We start from the raw sequence: 19,902 nt of genomic DNA, 5'->3' as shown, positions 1-19,902 counted from the left end.
GGATTTTGTGAGGGGGTTCACAGGTTTCAGAGGTCAATCACATTAAAAAGGTTGAAAATCACTGTCCAAGAGGATCACAATTTACTTAAAACATCACCTTTTATTCATAGCTTTATAATTTCCGAGTGAACTCCTATGACCTTAAAGCTCAACCAATTTGGAAGGAATTGCCTTGTCAATACTTCAAAACAATACAAAATATGAAGAATAGACACATATCATGTGTTTTTTGAGCATTATGGCATGTGAAAAAAAATAACATGTATTACTGTTTGGGAATGTAATTTCTGAAAGTAAAAGCTATTTTACTGTGGTGTGGTGCCTACTGCTTAGCATACCGTCCCGTTGCTATGTGTCCATTGTAATCCACAGCCGGGTTTCTCACGAATTTGAAAAAAACGCACGCCTATAGGCCAAAGGTATGTCACATTGTCACAGTGCGTTTTTTTATTTTTGAATTGTTTTCCAGTGTGGCATAGACAATTTTGATGATTATATTTTGGCGTTAACTAAAAAAAAAACTCTTAACATGAAACCTACAAAGCATAAGGCTCCCACAAACGAAAGTCGTAGATTGGCAAGCTCAGCATAGCGTAGTGAGAATTAAGACCTGAAAACGACTTAAAAATATTTCTATAAATTGGTAATTTGGACTAACCAGCTACAAGACACTAACCTGCGCTTAATAATAAAACTAGGATAATGATTGGCGACACGTCCAGCTGCTTAAAATGAGGTGTTGCCTGTTAGCATCTAGCGTTGCTCGATTGTTTCCTGGCATCCTCCGCTCGTATTCAGCCGAAGTCGCATTGCTTTTTCTTTTTCTTCTCCCCATTCGGCTTTCTCGCATTTGGCAAATAGAATGGGTTTGTGCTTAAGGCGGCGACATTTCCGGCGCTCTCGCGCATTGTCGCCGTTCGCCGAAACCACTGCACCTTGCTTCACGAAAGGACGTTTTTAATATACAACTCAGCACTTCAGCAATTTTGTTTCGCTTTTGGTAAATAATCCTGCCCAATTTATCCATCAGGAATGAAATACTTTGTTGACGGAATCTCTGTTATACCTACAGCACACACCTAAATGGTATTGCTCACCACCGAATGATCTGACGCAGTCGGCAAGACTCTAGTAGTACAATTAAATTATCCAATGTACGAAAAAAAATCTGCTTCGAGCGGTTCTGAAACTGATTAAGAGTCCCTCTATATTGTAACTAAATTCGTGGGACGATCCCCGACGGCACAGCACATACACTCGGGCAATCTGTATCGAGGAGGCGCGCCACACACACGCTAAATTCCGCGTTCCGGTCGCGAAGGCGCTTACGAAGGAGGAACAGCAGCGCACACTCATTCGGCCAGTTCGTGAGTCGCAGGGCGACGAGAAGCGCATACAATTTCTACTAGCCTTGCCAGCAGGTTTTAGGTTTTGCGAACACCGACTGTCGTCAGCTCACACTGTCTCAGACGAGACGCGTAGAGGCGCAAAACGTATCCGGAAATGACGTCAGTAATCAGATCTGACGAGATACTCACGACGAAAGCAGTACTGTCAGCTGCAACGTAGAGCGTGAGCTGCGATATGCCCTTTATGAGGAAATGACCAAGCCATGCACAGGCGACGAGATCTGGCCATTGTCGACACAGGCTTTTAGAAGTTTGTGCGTATTTTCCGACTTTAAAATGCATTTGTTAACCATTACTATTGTATAAATTTACGAAAGTGAATGTCATTAAGAATTAGTGCATCCATACAAAATGGTATTACGATATTTGTTGTGCCTAGGCGTATAGAGTAGGGAGCATTGGTTTGCCCAGAAATGAAACGAGAGAATAAGAAAAGAACGTCAAAATCTAAACAGTCACCATTTCTACGGAACTTGCCAGAATTGAATAAAGATGACGTAATAAAACAAAAGGAAGATGGAAACAAACAAATGGTTGAAGAAAGCGACAAAGCAGCAGACGCGGATTGTGGTGAAATGTCAGCGCCCAAGCAAGATTGCGACGCCGTAAACGATGCCAATGGCCCTTCGCACAAACAAGTGTCTTGCGATCTTTCTCTTGATTGCCCGTCGACCACCGGCACAGAAAAGCATGATAATGACGGTTCGTCAAGCAAGCCTTGCGATAACGATGTCGCTATGGCCAGTGAAAACACGGCGGTAGAAAAAAATCGCACGAAAGCAGTGGAATACAATCATTCAAATAACGATGACAGTTCTATTGCACAGAACATGGCCTCAAAATTTTATTCAAGGTAAGAATAATATGGAACTTTACGTTAATGCGATCAAAAATTGCAGCGATCGCAAAAGCCTAGTGTTATGAGTTGCGCCCTGGTCCATTGTTTGTGTATAAGTTGTTGCGTAGAGCTCCGACTGGTTGCACCGGATATGGCGTCAGTCTTTCGCCTTCGCGTTTTCGCTGTGATCCTATGAAGCAAGACACATACATTGGCTTGCTGCCATTGTTTGGCATGTACTAACGCTTAGCATTCTCGCTTTACATTTTCTACCTGGGCCAACGCAAGCTTTAGTCGCCATGTCAGTATTGTTTGGCATAAATGGCAACTTTGTTACATTGACCTTTATGACGATAAACGACCGATATGTCGACGAATTATAAAATCTGTCGATTTTTGCATTAATTCTAACAGAAAAATGCCTTTAGGGCCAGGGCCATGTTTGTCACTTTTTTATCCTACAAATATCCATTATGCAAAATCATGACGCAAAATCTGCAGTTTACATCATACAATTAATTTTAAGCTACAGAGAATAAGGATTTATGTTTTGAAACAGCTTAAACCTTCTGGCAAGTCGGGCGTTTTTCAACGTTAAACTTGAACCAACAGATGTGTCAATTGCTGAACGATACGCACAAAGCTACATGACGTCCTTGGACGCAAGGTGGTTAGTCTGATTGTTTGTCTTATATCGTTAAGTCTTGTTATTTGGGATTGAGTATAAACTTGTTTTTATTGTGATTTTTCTTACGTTTTAAATGTTGGTCATCACTGGCGTGTCTGTTGTAGTAACTTAAGTCAATGACTTGTCTTAAATCCATTTAAGTCACTGTTTTCAAATGGCTTGACTTGACTTGACTTAAGTATTTTGGGCAAATGATTTGACTTGGACTTGAGTCATTGAGTGTTTTCATTTAACATTTTTTTATAAAATTGACGAGTTATTATACCCAAAAATTATCACTGACTTGACTTGCAGTTGCCTTGCACAAAGAATGACTTAACTGAAACTTAGGCAACTAATGACTTGACTTGTTATTTTTTTTAAACTTGACTCTGACTAAGTTTTTTCACAAATGACTGGACGGGGACTTAATTCATTTTTAAACGACTTGTTTACCACACTTGTATCGTGTGCACGTGTGATTGTGTGTGAAGTGTAGGGAAGTCGGTATGGCCCTTGTACGTTTTATCGGGCATCAAAAACGAATATTATTACATACAGCGTCTGTTTTTGACCTGGCGTCCCGATCTCCGTAGGTAGTGATGTTTGGTACGTGACAGATTTTATACCGCTACCCGATATTTTGGACAAAAAAACGCGATCCCATTCGATACCAAATGAGGCAATTTGCAATGCCCGCTGCATATATAAAGTTGCAACATTTAAATGTGATTTTTGCCGAATTATTGGACTCGTTTATTTACTTCCAGTTGTTTTATTAAATATATTTTTTGATAAATTTAAATTCATTTTTTTTAAATTCACCTTTTTAGGTTGAAATTGGTGCATTGGATGATAAATCATGGTTACAATTTTTATATCAATTTTATGTCGAAACGACACCGTTATCACCTTAGTGTGTAATCAGTAATCTACCGATACATCACTTGGAATCGGGCATCAGCCCTGGTGCCGATATTATCGGACATTCCCGGGCCTTTGGTAGTACAAAATAAAAAGTAAACAACGTGTAAATTTTGATATAACAAAGCAAAATATAGTTGCCAACAAGCAAAAACATTGTACATTTGCCATAAATTGCACTAACATTCTTATAATTTAGCTTGCAATCAGTGGTGTAGCCAGACAAAAATGTTTTTTGGGGGCCGAAAAGTTTAAACTTTTTTGTTTAGCTTTTGTCATTGTATTAACTGCCGGAACGAACGTAAATAACAATGCTAGCAAACCGTTGTGAGCAGCAACTGACGGAGTGTTAACGCAATACTCAAAAACCATTCACAAAGATCAAAAACTGTCTAAAAGTAGTAAAACTACATCAGTGTATAGCAGTGTTGTAAACAAGAAGTCCCAGTCAAGTCATCTGCAAAATAACTTAAGTCCAAGTCAAGTATTTTTGAATAAATAACAAGTCAAGTCCCAGTCTAAGTCATCAGTTGCGCAAGTCAAGCCCCAGTTAAGTCATAATTAAAGCAAGTCATCTTCAAGTCACGTCTTTGTTATAAAATAAAACGTTAAATCATTAGAATTTTTAACTAGTAAGATTATGAACAATTACTGAACTAAAAATAAGAAAAACGCAACGTTTAGCAAGCAATTTGTTTTATATGCAAACAATTGAATAAATAGCTCAATCTTATAAAAAAAATACTTAAAAAAACACTTCATTTCGACCCAAGTCATTTGACCAAACGACTTGAGTCAAGTCAAGTCATTTGTCCGAAAGACTTGAGTCAAGTCAAGTCATTTGTCCGAAAGACTTAAGTCAAGTCAAGTCATTTGTCCGAAAGACTTAAGTCAAGTCAAGTCATTTGTCCGAAAGACTTAAGTCAAGTCATTTGAAAACAGTAACTTAAGTGCACTTAAGTCAAGTCATTGACTTAAGTCGTTACAACACTGGTGTATAGCAAACATAACATTACTATAGGCCTACATCGTTTATGACGTAACAGTGCATGACAATTGAAAGTGTGGAATGCCTTTGATCGACAGTTGTGATACTGCTCATAAATGCTAAAAAACAAATTATTACGAGTAAAATATTTATAAATTTTTGGGGGGCCATGGCCCCTGAGGCCGTCCCTTGCTACGCCTATGCCCAACGGTGCCTGAACCACGGGCGGTTATTTGCATGATTTTATGCGGCTCTTTAGTTCATGTTATATTTCTATTTTATATGCAATGAACAGTTTACGTTGCAACTTAGTTAAAGTCACTCCTGTTTTCAGTACACAACTTTTTTCAGTACACAATAAGTAATCGTATTACTTTCTGCAGCATTTACCAACCTAAAAAATAATTTTTTAAGTTTGTGTTGGTTCAACATGTTTAAGTTTGTGTTAGTTTAACACTCGGGTAGGCCTAATATGTCGAAGGCAATATGGTTTGGCATTTTTACACTTCTAATTGGGAACGGTTTCAAAAACCTTACATCCAACGTATTAAAAAAACTACGTTTTATACTACTCATCAATTTTGATTTTAGTTGCCAAATTTAAACAACCAATTCAAAAAAAGAGGTTCAAAAAGATCAAACAGTTTATTAAAAATAAATTGTAATTAATAACAACAAATCATATCAAAGAAGGCAAACTGTTTCTCTTCCCATTTACTCTAAAACGTCCTACTGACCCAGTATTTTTATTAGGGGGCATGACAATTTTTAGGGATGACGTCAAAAAAGTTCCGTCATTAAACAATTAATTCCAAAATACCTGCTGATATCGAGCGAACTCGTGCGCAAATTTGCTTCTGATAAATCATTTTATTTTTTAAACCTAATTCGGAGCCCCTAAAAAGTTGGTTAGGAGCCGCATGCGGCTCTCGGAGCCGCGATTGAGAACCACTGATCTAGATGACAATACTGGAATTAAGATTATTTTATGGAAAAATATTTCACTCTTTTGACTTTTGAGAATGTTAATGTGCATCTTCATATCTCATACGACACTAACAGTAATCGGACATCATATTAACGCTGACCTTGGTGTAGTGAGCCTACTTCTATATGGGATTTGATATTCCTACTACGTCTAACTAAATCCTTCAACCATTATGCCGAAAAGAATTGCTATTGTATTGTATTAATTCCTTTCTTGTTGTGACCGCGTGAGAATTTCGTGTCATTACTTTCCCCGCCGGGGGAGACAGACCTCCTTGGTCAACTTGCCAGAGCAAAAAAGCCAACTTTGATCTTTATCGCTACTCTGTGACCTTTTATTCTGGAATAAACTAAATAACATAAGACACAGCAACCGACTACATGCTCCCTGCATTAGTATTTCTCTATACAGTTTTTTAATCTTGAATCTAAATGTTTACCTTGCTTTTTATTTATTGCTCCTAAATTTTCATCAAAGTAATCGAAATGGCTTGTGCGCAGTTTTACACTCAAATTACAACCTAGTTTTTAAATGCGCAAAGCAAGCACTTAATAAGTTCTTTTGTCTAGTGACTTAAAATGCCCAAAAACTTTGCTCACAACCTTGCTACAAGCCAAACCACATTCTTTCTCATCTTGATTCATGATTTTGACAAATTTCTCGTCTTTTATTATCTTACTTACTTTTTGCCTATCAAATATCCTGAAAAACATCCCACTCGCCCATGCTTATCCAGTATTTTACATACTAATTCATTAGCCCAAGCGAAACATAATTACCTTAAACATCATTTATGGCAGGGGTCGGCAACCTTTTTTGCACTGCGGACAGGTTTTGCAACTTAAATTTGTCGCGGACCGGCCTTAAAAAAAACCCAAATGTTTAGTAAAGGAAATTTATTACAGTTTTTTCAATGAACTAATACAAAAAGAGCGGAGATGTGGGCCAGTTGGTCAGTTTAGACGTTTTTGGATGTGCAGGTTTTATTTGCCTCGTAAAATGGGATTTAAAAGTCTTAACATGAAATGTAATCTATAATCATTCAACATACCACAACATTTAACTCAAAATATAAGCAAAAAAAAGTTGTTTATTTTGCATGCAAAAAATGCTACTCAAGTGAACAATTCGTTTATGGGTTGGCGACCATTGGTTTATATTTTACAACAAAAGAAAAACTCAAGCACCGTCCAATAAAATTGCAATTTTTATCTGCATTATTTGCTAATTATTTTTATTACTTATACATGGTCTTGCAGTTTAATATATATTTCTATCAACAAAAGTATATTGGGAAATTACTATGTCCCTTTATTACTATCGAGTTAATAATTACATGGTGGTCTGTTAATACGTTTAAGGCTACCAGCACTAACTTTAAAGTTTAGAGATCCGTGGAAAAGATGTTAAGAAATTTGCATGCCTCTGTGATTTGTTTACTCGGTAGACGAACAATACTGCTGAATCAGTTAACCACCGGTCCCCATCGGGTTGTGAACCACTGGTCCCCATGGCGGCCATTGGCACCTGGTCGAGTTACAAATTTAGACTAGCTTTTCAGGTGTACTATTTGCCATCACAACTAAAATGCAATAATATTTTTTCCCATTAAACAACGTTTCTAAAACATATGCTTTAGTACAAAATACAATTCTTTAGGAATTAAAAAATTTACTTTTTTGCCTCAAAAATCGTTTTCTGTCTCAAATCTTACACAATTTTCCGTCTTGTTTGAAATCTCGTAGACAAAGATGGCGTTGCATCTAGATACCACCGCCAAAATGCATTTATGGATGTTGTGAACGTGCTATGTAGACCTAACTCTTGAATCTCACGATTCTTATAACTAAATGTGATTTTCTATCATACCAATCGACCATGCATGAGGTATATCTAAATTCTAAACGAAAGTTATTGTGATTTGAATATAAAAATACATTTAATTGTTGTTGACTTTTTGTTGTTTTTTACGAACTGTTTGGGTTTAAATTAAAGTTTTAATTTGGCAACCCTGCTACGGACCGGTAACGAACTCCTCGCGGACCGGCACCGGTCCGCGGACCGGCGGTTGCCGACCACTGATTTATTTAGTCGTAGTACAGTTTAAATCGAAATAAGTCCCAAATCCGTCGGAATGAGATCTAAAAGGACAAAATCCCCTGAGTACATCACTAATTCCCCTAATAATTTAAGATTCTTAAAGGACAAAATCCCCTAAGTACATCGCTAACTCCCCTAATAATTTCAACCGTAACAATATTTTCTAACTCAACCCATTACCCACCAATAACCCCAAACAGGACCAAAAATCCGGTGCGAAATCAGCGGCGCCCTGACGGCTAATTCCGATGAAATACGGACTAATTCCGATGAATATAGATAGACCTTAGAAATTCCGATGAATTTAGAATTTACTGTATATACCTTATTCTGATGAACTTAGGTCTTTTTGCGATGAATTTAGGCCTTATTTCGACAGATTTACGTCTTATTCGGACGATTTTGATCTTATTCTGTACTGAATATTATTGCGTTTTTGGCTGTATTATGTCGTTGGTCTTAAAACTACGTTTTTGGAGACTTTTTTGCTTTAGGTATTGTTGTTGTTTAGGTCTTGTCTACTGCACTTTAGCAAAATTAACATAGACTGGCCTAAAGTTCTATGATATATGGCGGGGGTCGGCAACCTTGGCACGCGAGATGATTTGTCAGGGCACGCGAAATGATTCGGTAGTGTTCGTGTCACAAATTAGTGTCTTAACTGTTGTATTTAACTTTATTTTTTGCGGACGTTAAACTTGTTTTTTACGACTAACCGTTCGTATTATGTCACAATGCCCCAAAATTTGCGATTAAAAGTAAGCACGCGTGTTTTTGTGTGACTGAGAAAACAAGCTAATAGCGAAACGGATAGCTAACACTTCTCGATATCGGCTGAAAAGCGTCGAAAGCGTCGTATATTCCAAGATACCGGGCACAGTATTGCGTTCGTGACAATTCGTTTTTTCAGGTTAGGGTATATATTTACAGAATTAATAGTGTCTCCAAAGATGCGTAAATTAGATGTCAGATCACTTGTAAAATAGATTCAGATCACAGCAGGGCTGCGAAGTTGGAACTCAGGACTCGAGTAAGACTAGGTATAACTATCCTAATAAAAAGTCCGACGTGTGCGCATGGCGCATGTCCAGTACCAAATTTCAAAACTGATAAGGCAGCAAACTGTAAATTGTTAATAGGGTGGAATAGCATATGGTGGTATATTTTTTTTATGGCCCCTATGAGTGGATTGATAAAATTCCAGCTTATTTAATTTACGTAAACTGGTAAAATAGAGGCCTTAGAGTCTGAGCCCGGACTCTATAAAATTTCTCATTTGGCCGCAGTCGGACTCGGGTTGTTTTTAACCGACTCCGCAAGACCTGGTTGTGCGAAACCAAACATAGAAAAAATGTTAGGCATGCGAGTTGTTGATATTTAAAAAGTATTCATAAACTGACACACTGTATACGAAAGGTTGCCGACCAACTCTTTCCTCTTATCGCCAAAATAATGAATCGAGGTTTTAAAAAAAAAATTAATAGAAATAAATCTTAGGCAGTTAAAAACGAATCAGGATAAGTCCTCCTTTTGTAACAGAATAGTGTTTACGTCATGTCAACTGTTTTTGATACGTCTCAATGCTTTATCAAACAACTGAAAATTTTGCAATTTTTTTCAAAAAAAAATTTGGGGTATTTATATTCATTTTGCGCATAAAATAGTTTGCTTGCTATATTTTTTTGTTTTTTTAATTGAGTTTTTGCACATAATTATTTGGACGATTTTACCAATTATAATGGCGTAAAGTTCTACTTGTATGACAAGGACTGCACTTCGACTTGCTCTAATTGTGACTTGTCTGGGACTTGGCCTGTGCAACTGAGGACTTGGGCTGACTTGTTTTTTATTTAAAAACTTCGACAAAAAATATTTTACAAATGACTGGACAAGGACTTAAGTCACTTCAGAACGATTTGTTTACAGCGTTGTAGTATGCTGTTAATGTCCCCTCAATTACAATTGAGTATTCTGTGTCACAATGATATCTTGTTGCTGGGGATAGATTAAAAGATAATTGTACAGTGATCGATAAAAGGGAAAGAACCTTTATTGAAAAGAACAAGAACCTATACAAGTTACGTTCGATCGCAATTAAAAAAACTATTTTTTAACAAACTCAAGTTAATTGCTATTAAAGTAAACTGCGCGTCAATCTTATATACACTAACGGTTTGAAACCTAGAAATGATAGCGGGACCCCGAGGACACAGCATACCTTTTGAAATTAAGTTCAAACAAAATTACCGAGTTTGTTTTCCTAAATGTGTTTTAGGTTTTAATTTTATACTTAAATGTCCTCTGATCTGTCATGGTTAAGGGGTTAGCAGGACTTTGGTGGCTTAGGGGAGTACAAAGAGATACAAGTGTAGAAGACAGAAGTAACAACAATGGAAATTGATTGACTTAGATTTTCTTTAAAGTTAAATTTCTAAGTTACAAATCTCGGTTTTGATCACAAACAAGGCTTAAATTACGTATCAGATTGGTATCGGATCGGCAAATATCGGATCTCGTGGTTCTGTAATGGATCTAAACCGCTATTTTCTCTAATATTGGATATTCTGTACCCTTCCTGATTTCTAAAAAAACTAAAAAAAAAAGTAAAATGAAGTGAAAGGGGCAAATCCAACTAATATTTTGGGTGGTCGAGGCTTTAAATGTTAAGGGATTCAGTCTTTTATAATAAACACGTTCATTCTTTTAGGTTTCCTTGTAGCAATACGGATCCCGCTTTGTACGACAGATCGTGTTCCAGTAGTCCAAGTTGCGATCCACAGCGCCCTCCAGCGGAATTGTCTCCGGATACATTTGCCGAGCATTTGCGACAGAACGATTCAGTGAGCATGGTTGTACGTCGCAATTTGCCAGGAAAAGCAACAAGTCAAGGTACCTATTGACTTGTCTTATCTAATCGACTTTCTTATAAGCAGGATTGCCATCTGCTGAGAAAAAGTAGTTATACCAAAATATAGGCACACTGCTGTGTGACCAGGAGTGATCCAGAATTTTTGTTTGGGCGTGGGCTAAAAAAAGACACCTATAACATCATAAGTTGCGTCATAAGGTGGCGCCATATTTCAAGTCATCTTGAGAATCGTGTCTCTCACGTACCGGTGTGCAATTATGCATAGTTGGTTTTAGTTTGCAAAATTTTCTCCATAGAAGGAAACACATGCGGCACATAAAACGATTAGCACTATTAACGTAGAAGCTCAATGACTGCACAACTCACGAAACAGTCCACATGAAGCGCATAAATACAGGATACGTTTTATTTACGATAGCAATATTGCAAAGACTTTGATTTCGAAGAAATCAGGAGTCCAGGAAGCGCGAGGCTGGTGATGATGTAGTGGTTTACCACTCGTTGTCTTTAATGCATTTCTTAACGTGTTTTCGTGAATCTTATTTTTCTTACTGTTATGTACGACGCGCGGGGGGGGGGGGGGGGGGGTCCACTTTTCAGACTTTCTAAAAGCGCGTCAAATTTTATTGTTTGTCCAGTTTGGCCAAAATTGTACTCTCGATTCTATGTTCATATTTACTTTATAAGAAGGTTCCCCCGAAAAGAACGATAGGGCTTGGCAAAATCTTTAATGGGCATGGATGTTTTTGTAGTGACTAAGCAAAAACCAATTATTTTAACATTATAGTAGTTCTGGTGAGGTGTACCATTAAAGAGAAACAAACAAAAACAAAAGTGTTGCCTGCATGGTTTACAAAGTTTTAGCATTTCGGAGATTGAGAATCCACACATTGTTGTTAGTTCTTACTCGAGCAATTATTTGTTGACTTGTCAAACAAAGTCAAAATTTTGTTAAAATTTACACGTTAGGTCAAATTTTGTCAAAATTAATCAAAGTCAAAATCGTTTACAAAATGCACAAAATTGCCATAAAACTGATTTGGGCTTTTCGAAATTATCATTCTTTATTGAAGTATTCTTTATTGAAGTATTAAAGGATAAGCGATTCGGCAGAATTTACCACACAAGGTTGTTTATCGCATTAGGTGCAGCTCCCAGTCCGAGTCAGATCCGAGTCATTTCACAACATTGACTTGAGTAGATACAACAACTAATAACTAAATACTGTTAATCAGACGTTTTATTTAGAAATTGTGTCTCGAGCCGAAAAATTATCATTAACTATCCTGTATCCAATCTTCATTTGTAAAAACTTAGTGACAGAGGCGCAAGTTTCTAACAATAAAAACAATTAAAACAATAAAAAATAAAACATTTTACAAACGAAAAATTATTCCTAACTTTAAATAGTGTAAAAAAATTTGCCAGGTTGGATTGACCAATTTATTCAGGTTCTCGTTGTGGTGGATTTATATTGCTCACCTTGAAAAACATTTTTGTATGATATGCCCAGAAGTGCTCAACAACGCCTCGTCGCGAACAAACGGTTCGTCCCTGCACCATTTCGTGACGCGTTACACCTTGGAACAACCGGACGACCCTTCTCGACTGGGAGTTGACATTTGCTTGGAAAGCAATCACCAAAGCGAACCGATTATAGAAGTGGAGTGTGGGGGAAACAAAGGTCTTCTTTATGTTTCCAAACTATGCCAAGGAAGTAAAGGTTAGGTTTAAAATATATTTCTTTGGAAAGATGATGCCACTCTGTCCAACAAATAAACACCTTTGAAATTGCAGGGCAATCAATATACTTTAAAGAGGAGTGGTTAACCCCAAACGAATTCCAGTTCATCAGCGGGCGAGAAACAGCGAAGGATTGGAAACGCAGTATTAGACATTGCGGAAAAAGTTTGAAAACGCTCATGACCAAAGGCATTCTACTAGTTCACCCCCCAGTCTGCGAATGTAACTATTGTAGACGACAGGGAGCAAATGATTCGACTGTAAGTTAAAATTTCTGCATGTGTTTTTCAAGCATTTTTTGTACAAATAGTAACAGTGAAAATCGCTCATATTGTTTATGTTTCGTGGTTTAGCCGAGTGCAGTAAACATCTTGGTAGGAATAAAATTTAATTCAGACGCCTGATGCGGCATCGCAGCGGCGAAATTAGGTTCATAGTAGCAGCGTAGCTGGAAACAACTCGTCAGTTGCATGGCAGGAAGGAAGGAACCGTGCCGTTTTGAACACAACCAAGCAGCAGGGGAAGGAAACGATGAAGCACAGTGCGCACTAGTGTGTGCTACTGCTACTGCCAGTCATGATATTTGTGATAGGTCTGGCAATATAGAGACGTAAAGATTATTTTAGACGTATGAATAGGAAGCCATTGAAGTGTGGCAGCGAGAGTATTAAGCTGAAATCAGTCGATTTTATTTTAGACATAACTATTGTTATACTGTAATATATATTTGTTTAACGATTAATCGAAATCAGTTAGTTATGTGCAGTATATTTAGGACAACATGGCAAGGAAACGTTCACAAGGGTCGGAGTTACCGGAAACTGAGAAGTCTGGTTCACCATCGTATGCTAGCAAATCAACAACTCCTTTGTCGTTAGTTGTTGCAGATGCCTCGGGTTCTACACATAGATTGGGGTAAGTAAAATCAGTAACGGACGAGTTCACACTGAACCTAATAAGTTATTTGGCAGATTTTAAAAATAATTTGTACTGAAAAATGCGCATGTTTTTTTTTCAAGGAGGGAAGGAGGCCTCAGTTCAATAATATCACAACTTCACAGTAAAAATGCTAATTGCAACTACGACTCAAGTCCAAACGCGGGAGGAGAATCGTTGGATTTAAGTGTCCATTCCACTTCATCTATTTTTCGCAAGCGCCAAGCTTTAGCTGGTGATGATTTCCAGGTGCGATCAATTTGTATTTTTGCGTAAAGTATACTTCTATTTAACGTGCAAATTTTGTTTTTTAGAGCGACGAGGAAGAACTGCGAAGTTCACAAAACCCAAAGAGGCCCCACTATGAAGAAGATACTGCCGGTATCTTTGCTTGCATGTTTACTTGTTGAAACGGCTGGTAGAGCTCTCTAACAAATTAATATAATACTAATATATTTCCCAGAATCTGAACAGATGTGCTAATATTTTTAGTATAGGCCTAAATATACGCTGATAAGTTATTTAATTGTAGTGATACATCTCAAAAAAATGTTTGGAATTTTTTTATAAAAAGTAACTATATTGTATAGATTGCACACCGAAGTACGATGGAAATATCGAAAAGGCTCACAAAGGGTACGTCACAGGTTTAAATAACCAGTTTAATTAAAATAACTTAGGGAACGCTGTGAACGCTGTGAATCCTGATATCACATCTAATAATAGTAATAATCTAATGATTTTTAATTCATCCAGTTTTTATTTACATTTTATAGACTTGTCCCATTTTACTTTTGTTCCTCTAATAGCTTATAAAAACATACTGCCAATGTTGTAATGACTTAAGTCAACGACCTGTCAATGACTTGACTTAAGTGTCACTGTTTTAACTTGAGTTGTTAAATCAAATAACTGGACTTGGAAAATGACTTGTTTATAATACTACTAAGGACATAATCTAGGTTTCAAGTCATTTTAGACAATTAATGTGCGACTCGAAATTGGGACAAGTACGTAGTCATTTTACTCATTTGTTTCTGGTAATTTCCACAAATAACAGGAATCATGCACCGGAAAGAGATGATACACATCGTGGCAAACAACGAACAGCTCTAAACAGAAGTTGGTTTACCGGCCAACAACTTTCTTCGCACCCCAATCCGCATTTTGACAACTTTGAAAGCAGCTTTCGACAGCATCAAGAAGTTGGGTATAACGAGTATGCTTTGTACGACGCGATGAAACGGGCTGTTCAAACAGTAGTAGCTCATCCGAATGGATATCCGCTACAAACTACATCGATTGCGTCACCATCACAACACGAAGGTTTTTAATATAATAGTTATTTTTTACAGCCACACAGTTGATATTTTAGAAGCATATTTTAAGAAATTATATCGCCTAGTTCTTCCATATAAACATTTATGCTTCTTTCAATTTCGCTAATGGAATTGGATTTCGTTTAAAAACTTATTTATTTAAAAAACTTATTTATTTAAAATTTCATTATAGGTAAAAAGCAGCACTTGGTTGAGTTAACGTCACCCCGTAGTAAACGATCGGAGACTCGAAATATAAGCACAACTTCTGATGAGTACAACCATTTTGCTACAAGCAAGTACGTTATGTCTATAATTGTCATTCTGGTTTTGATTATCGACATAAGTTGGTGTAAGTTATATATAAAGATTCGTATAGATTGTTTTGAAAATAGGCTTTTTTCATATATATCTATGGAGATTAGAATAAAACGTTTTAGTTGAATCTAACTCTCTGGACGGGTATTTGAACCATGACAGGCTCTTGTAACGTTATACCTACCCTACTTTGTTTGTTTTGGAAAATAATACGTTTCTGATTAGTGACTCTGTGCTTTTTACTGTTAACTCAAAAACAGAAAAAAACAGTGTTGTAATGACTTTGTCAGTGACTTGACTTAAGTGCAGTTAAGTCACTGATTTTAAATGACTTTGCTTATAACTTTACTTACAAAGTCTTTTGGGCTCAATTACTTGACTGGACTTAAATCTTTTAGACAAATGGCTTGACTTGGACTAAAGTCCTTCAGTCAAGCGACTTGGGTTGAAATTAAGTGTTTTCAGTTAACAATATTTTTACAAATTGAGTTATTTATCTAAACTTTTGTACTTAAAACGACAATATTGCTATAAGTTGTTTTTAGTTGACATATTGTTGATATAATTTGGAGTAGTTTACCAATTTTAAAAGTTTAACTTTTAATTTTTGTGACAAGGACTTGACTTGCTTTAATTATGACTTGACTGGGTCTTCACTTGTTATTTATCCAATAATAATTGACTTGGGCTTAAGTTCTTTTACAAATTACTTGCCTTTAACGTAAGTTATTTTACAAATGACTGTACTGGGACTCGAGTAATTTCAAATGACTTGTTTACAACATTGCTAAACAATTATTTATTTAATTTGCAAGGCACTATAAAGAACTGAGCTCAAAGCGTAATAAAAGTTCAATGCACTCGTCTACTCACGATGTAAACGACAACTGGATTGGCTTACCCACGATCCAACAAATGGATATTGCCCGTTCCAGTGAGGGATCATGTATGGACCAGAGAAGCAAATTAACAAATGGAGTTCAAGCAGCTAAGCCCAATGCGCCTTCCACTAGGTTCCACGTACCACCAATTTCCTACCAGCGAAACCGCCAGCGCCAAACTTACGGTGCTGGCCAGCAAAGAATGGTCAATCTTAACAACCACGCTATTCCTATGATGTCGCTGACTTACAGGAAACGGCGTGTCAACAAGGAAGGAACTAAAGAAGCTAGAAGGTTTGCACAAAGTTTCTTGCAGAATTCTGATTTTATGCGTTTAACAAAAAAAAACAATAGTTTACAACAAAATAACGGTGTTGTAAACAAATCCTATGTAACATAACTTAAGATAAAGTCATGTCATGTTCAATAAAAAATAAAGTCTCAGTTCAAGTCAATTGCATGACATTTCCAGTTAATGTCAATTTTTTAAAATGTTTTTAAGTAAAACACTTAACATTCATGAAAGTCATTAGAGTAAATGACTGAATTCTTTATAACACTACAAATACTTCAAAATGAGAAACAGATGTCAATATTTAATGTCCTGTTAAAGTGGTATTATTTATACCGCTTCCATTTTACAGCAAAATACAATTGGAAGCCAATTCACCAGTATTTTTTACTAGTGATGACTTAACAGAAGAAATGACAAAACAGGATATACCGAAACCAAACGATGTTTTACGCAGATTAAGTTCTAGCGCTCCTCCCCCACACCGATACACATCACTTCCAAATAGGTAAGACTTATTATGTGGTTTTCTACCTAAATATGTGGAACATTACGTAGGATTAAAGTTTTATACAAATTCCAAGGGCAAAATCAGCCTCGCCGCAAACGAAGAATAACGTCCAACTAAACCCTTTTTACAATGGCTTACACAACCTGGCCACCACAACCCCCATAGGCAGCGATGTCTTGTCTGTTGATAGTTGTACTGGTTCGCCCTGCGGAGAGGGTTTGAGCCACTTGCTTGCAAGGAAACTTTGTGTTGCCATTGAAGAAATGGGTACTTGGTCAGTTGACGACGTTTGTAAGTTTTTGTTGGAAGTCGGCTGCGAACAGTATGAAAAGGTTCGTTTATTTAGTGTTATTCATTATAAAATGTTATATATATATATATGTAATATATATAGAGAGAGAGAGTCTACAGTACATATATGAATCAGGTTTTGTATATCGTTTTGATCAAGTGCTTTCCAACATGGGAGATACCACCCCTCCCCCCACCTATGGGCGTGAAGGAGTTGCCATAGGGGGTGTAATTAGTTTTTTCTTCATTCGGCGGGGGAAGGACGTCAAACCCACATTAAGGGGGGTTCGACACAACCCCGTCGGCGGCAGTGATAAGTAGGACATGTGGTCACCAGTAAAATTTAATATTCTGTGCCAAAAATGAAAGATTCAACTGCCAAATTGATAAAACAAACCAGTGTGTAAATTATGATGATGAATTATAGATTTATGTGCAAAAACAAATCTATTTATTGATAGAATCTCACTGATCTGTGACTACAGAGTGGGTATAAATACTCTTAAAGCTCTTATTGTTTTGAATTCGTTAAAAAGGGGCAAAAAATAATCATTGAAATGCTTTGATAACTGCTTGTATTTAAGCAATTGGTAGGCCTACAATTATTGTAAAACGTCATTTGTTACAGACAACAACAATGCCAAAGGTTGCATACAATCTTTTGATGAACTGTTTCTTGATAAGCCTATAATTTTCCATGTCAAATAGCAAAAAATACATGAACCTTTAGTTAAATTATACTACATTGTTAAGTTAACATGTTTGTCTATTTAAGCTACTAGATAAACGCGCTAACTTAAATTAGCTAAATTTAGTTAAACTAGTTTTAAACTACTTGTTTTATAACGTGATTTTTTAACTGCATATTTTAAAGTTGTTATGCTACCCCCCTTTCAAGCATCCCAACCCCATACCCGGCTGTATTGTAGCAAGTGGCCGTGAGGGGGCGTTACAAGAATCTGCCGAGTCCCAAGAATTGGTTTAGATTATTATACGTATAACACGAAACAACACGTTTTTTTTAAATACATATTCTTGTTTCTTAATATAGTGTAAATTGGTCATTTTAATACTTAAAATTGATTTGCACTTATATATCTTAAAACTATAACGTAGAGACGTAGACCCTTAATAAAACCAAAATTTTTGCGCGTTCTTTCTGAAGGTTCCTGATATAGTCAACTTGTAATAAAAAAATAACGCCGAGATTTCTGTAGCATTGCCTTCAGAAAGGCTAACCGAAATAGGTCGGCCTAATCACAGTTATCGTGCAAGTTGTGTATATGACTATTTTAATGTGTTAATATACTTACGGTCAACTCAATGTTGTTTCAAGGTATTTCGAGAAAACGCAATAGATGGGGATGGTTTGCCTTTGCTGATGGAAAGACATTTGGTTGACATTATGGGAATGAAACTTGGCCATGCTCTCAAGCTGATAGCCAGAGTTCAACGTCGCCTTGGCAACCATAGCGCCCTTGTTCCACCTAAACACCACCCAGTGTTACATTCCGATACCGTGTGTTTAAACCCTATACATTCTCCTCTTAATAACGACGAAAAGCGGAATCCGACTACAACTTAAAATGCAATATGTCAGACGCATTTCTTTCTTTCGGTATTTTTCATATAAATATATTGTTATATCTAGACAGCTTTGTATACGAAAAAGCCGAACTCTAGCGGGTACGGCAAAACCTGATAAGCCTAAAAAATAATTTAGCGATTATTTCAAACAGTTTGTATGTTATATGCCTTTCTGTAGTTTTTTATGTTTTTATTAAGCGCACATCTTTTCTTTTGCTTTATTTGTTCATTTATATACACAAACTTTTTCGTTTTGAACTGCCAGTATAGTCACTCAGTTACGAGTACCTGATGCTCAGTTAAAAGTCGATTCAGCACAATAAGGATATTAAACCCATGTATAAAACGTTAAATATGTTATTGAGCCATAACTTACTTAACCTAAAAAAGTGAACAAAATACTGTTTCTAACTTGGTACGGTTATTGCTGTTCCACCCTAGTATAGGACAAGTTTGTGACTATGAGAACTAGTGTCATATATCTGCTCAAATTTAGATTCATCTGATTTTGAGTCATTGATGCTCATTTGGTTGAGATTTATTGCGGCATACGGATTGAAATAAATCTGGTAATTTAGTTAAATAGTAAGATTGTAACGGCGTTGTTCTATACCAGCGGTTCTCAACCAGTGGGCCATAAGAACATTTCAGGTGGGCCACAGACCAATTTGAAAAAACTTGATTAAGTTTCATTTGTGTCACTATATTTATTTTTTTAGGAATAATGGATTGTTCTGCTGTGTTTTGTTCTAAACCTGTTTTACAGTTTTTTTTCATGCAACTATTGTACCACAAATTTTTTTTTCAGCGTAAATGGGCCACGAAAGAAAAAAGGTTGAGAACCACTGTTCTATACGAATGTCGTAACAACATACAGGCATGTCATATATGTGATACGTGGTCCAAAGCATGATATAGTGGTCAGCTGCTGTTATTTTCTTCTTTTAATTCTGGTAATCAAACTTAAAAAATATTGTCTGCCGACACAAAATATTAATAATGACTTGTCATGATTTGTGTCACCTGATTTCTAGATTCAGAATTAGATAAAGATTCACAAAATATTTATCACTGATCTAATTAGCATGTTGATGCCACGTACAATGCTAAACTATCAAAAAAAAATTGCGCGGAATTAAGTGTTGATTTGTTACATTCTTGTCGCATAGTCACCTGTTTCGTGACAAATTCTTTTTTAACGTGCTGTGCTGTGGAATTTTAAATAAATCACCTACAAAATA

General features: G+C 36.6%; 1 protein-coding gene across 3 annotated transcripts; it reads left to right on the top strand.

The window, feature by feature from the left end:
• The first annotated feature begins 1,847 nt into the window (after positions 1 to 1,847).
• Positions 1,848 to 19,888, top strand: LOC146138145 (uncharacterized). Of its 3 annotated transcripts, none has more exons than XM_083393665.1 (15): positions 1,848 to 2,262; positions 2,807 to 2,914; positions 10,622 to 10,803; positions 12,297 to 12,506; positions 12,581 to 12,786; positions 13,302 to 13,441; positions 13,546 to 13,711; positions 13,777 to 13,843; positions 14,053 to 14,098; positions 14,523 to 14,788; positions 14,975 to 15,080; positions 15,915 to 16,274; positions 16,625 to 16,780; positions 16,857 to 17,115; positions 18,411 to 19,888. In XM_083393665.1, the coding sequence occupies exons 1-15, from the start codon at positions 1,940 to 1,942 to the stop codon at positions 18,657 to 18,659; spliced, it is 2,844 nt and encodes a 947-aa protein (XP_083249791.1). In that variant the 5' UTR covers positions 1,848 to 1,939; the 3' UTR covers positions 18,660 to 19,888. The 3 variants fall into 3 exon arrangements, with proteins under 3 accessions (XP_083249791.1, XP_083249792.1, XP_083249790.1); XM_083393666.1 differs by having other exon boundaries at positions 2,807 to 2,917; positions 16,667 to 16,780; XM_083393664.1 differs by having other exon boundaries at positions 2,807 to 2,917.
• The last annotated feature ends 14 nt before the right edge of the window (positions 19,889 to 19,902 follow it).

This window comes from Ascidiella aspersa, chromosome 7 (assembly GCF_963924565.1).
Source record: "Ascidiella aspersa chromosome 7, kaAscAspe10.2, whole genome shotgun sequence".
In the NCBI taxonomy this organism is placed as follows: domain Eukaryota; kingdom Metazoa; phylum Chordata; class Ascidiacea; order Phlebobranchia; family Ascidiidae; genus Ascidiella; species Ascidiella aspersa.
Note: the sequence above shows the minus strand (reverse complement) of the source record. Positions and strands in the feature narration are given on the sequence as shown.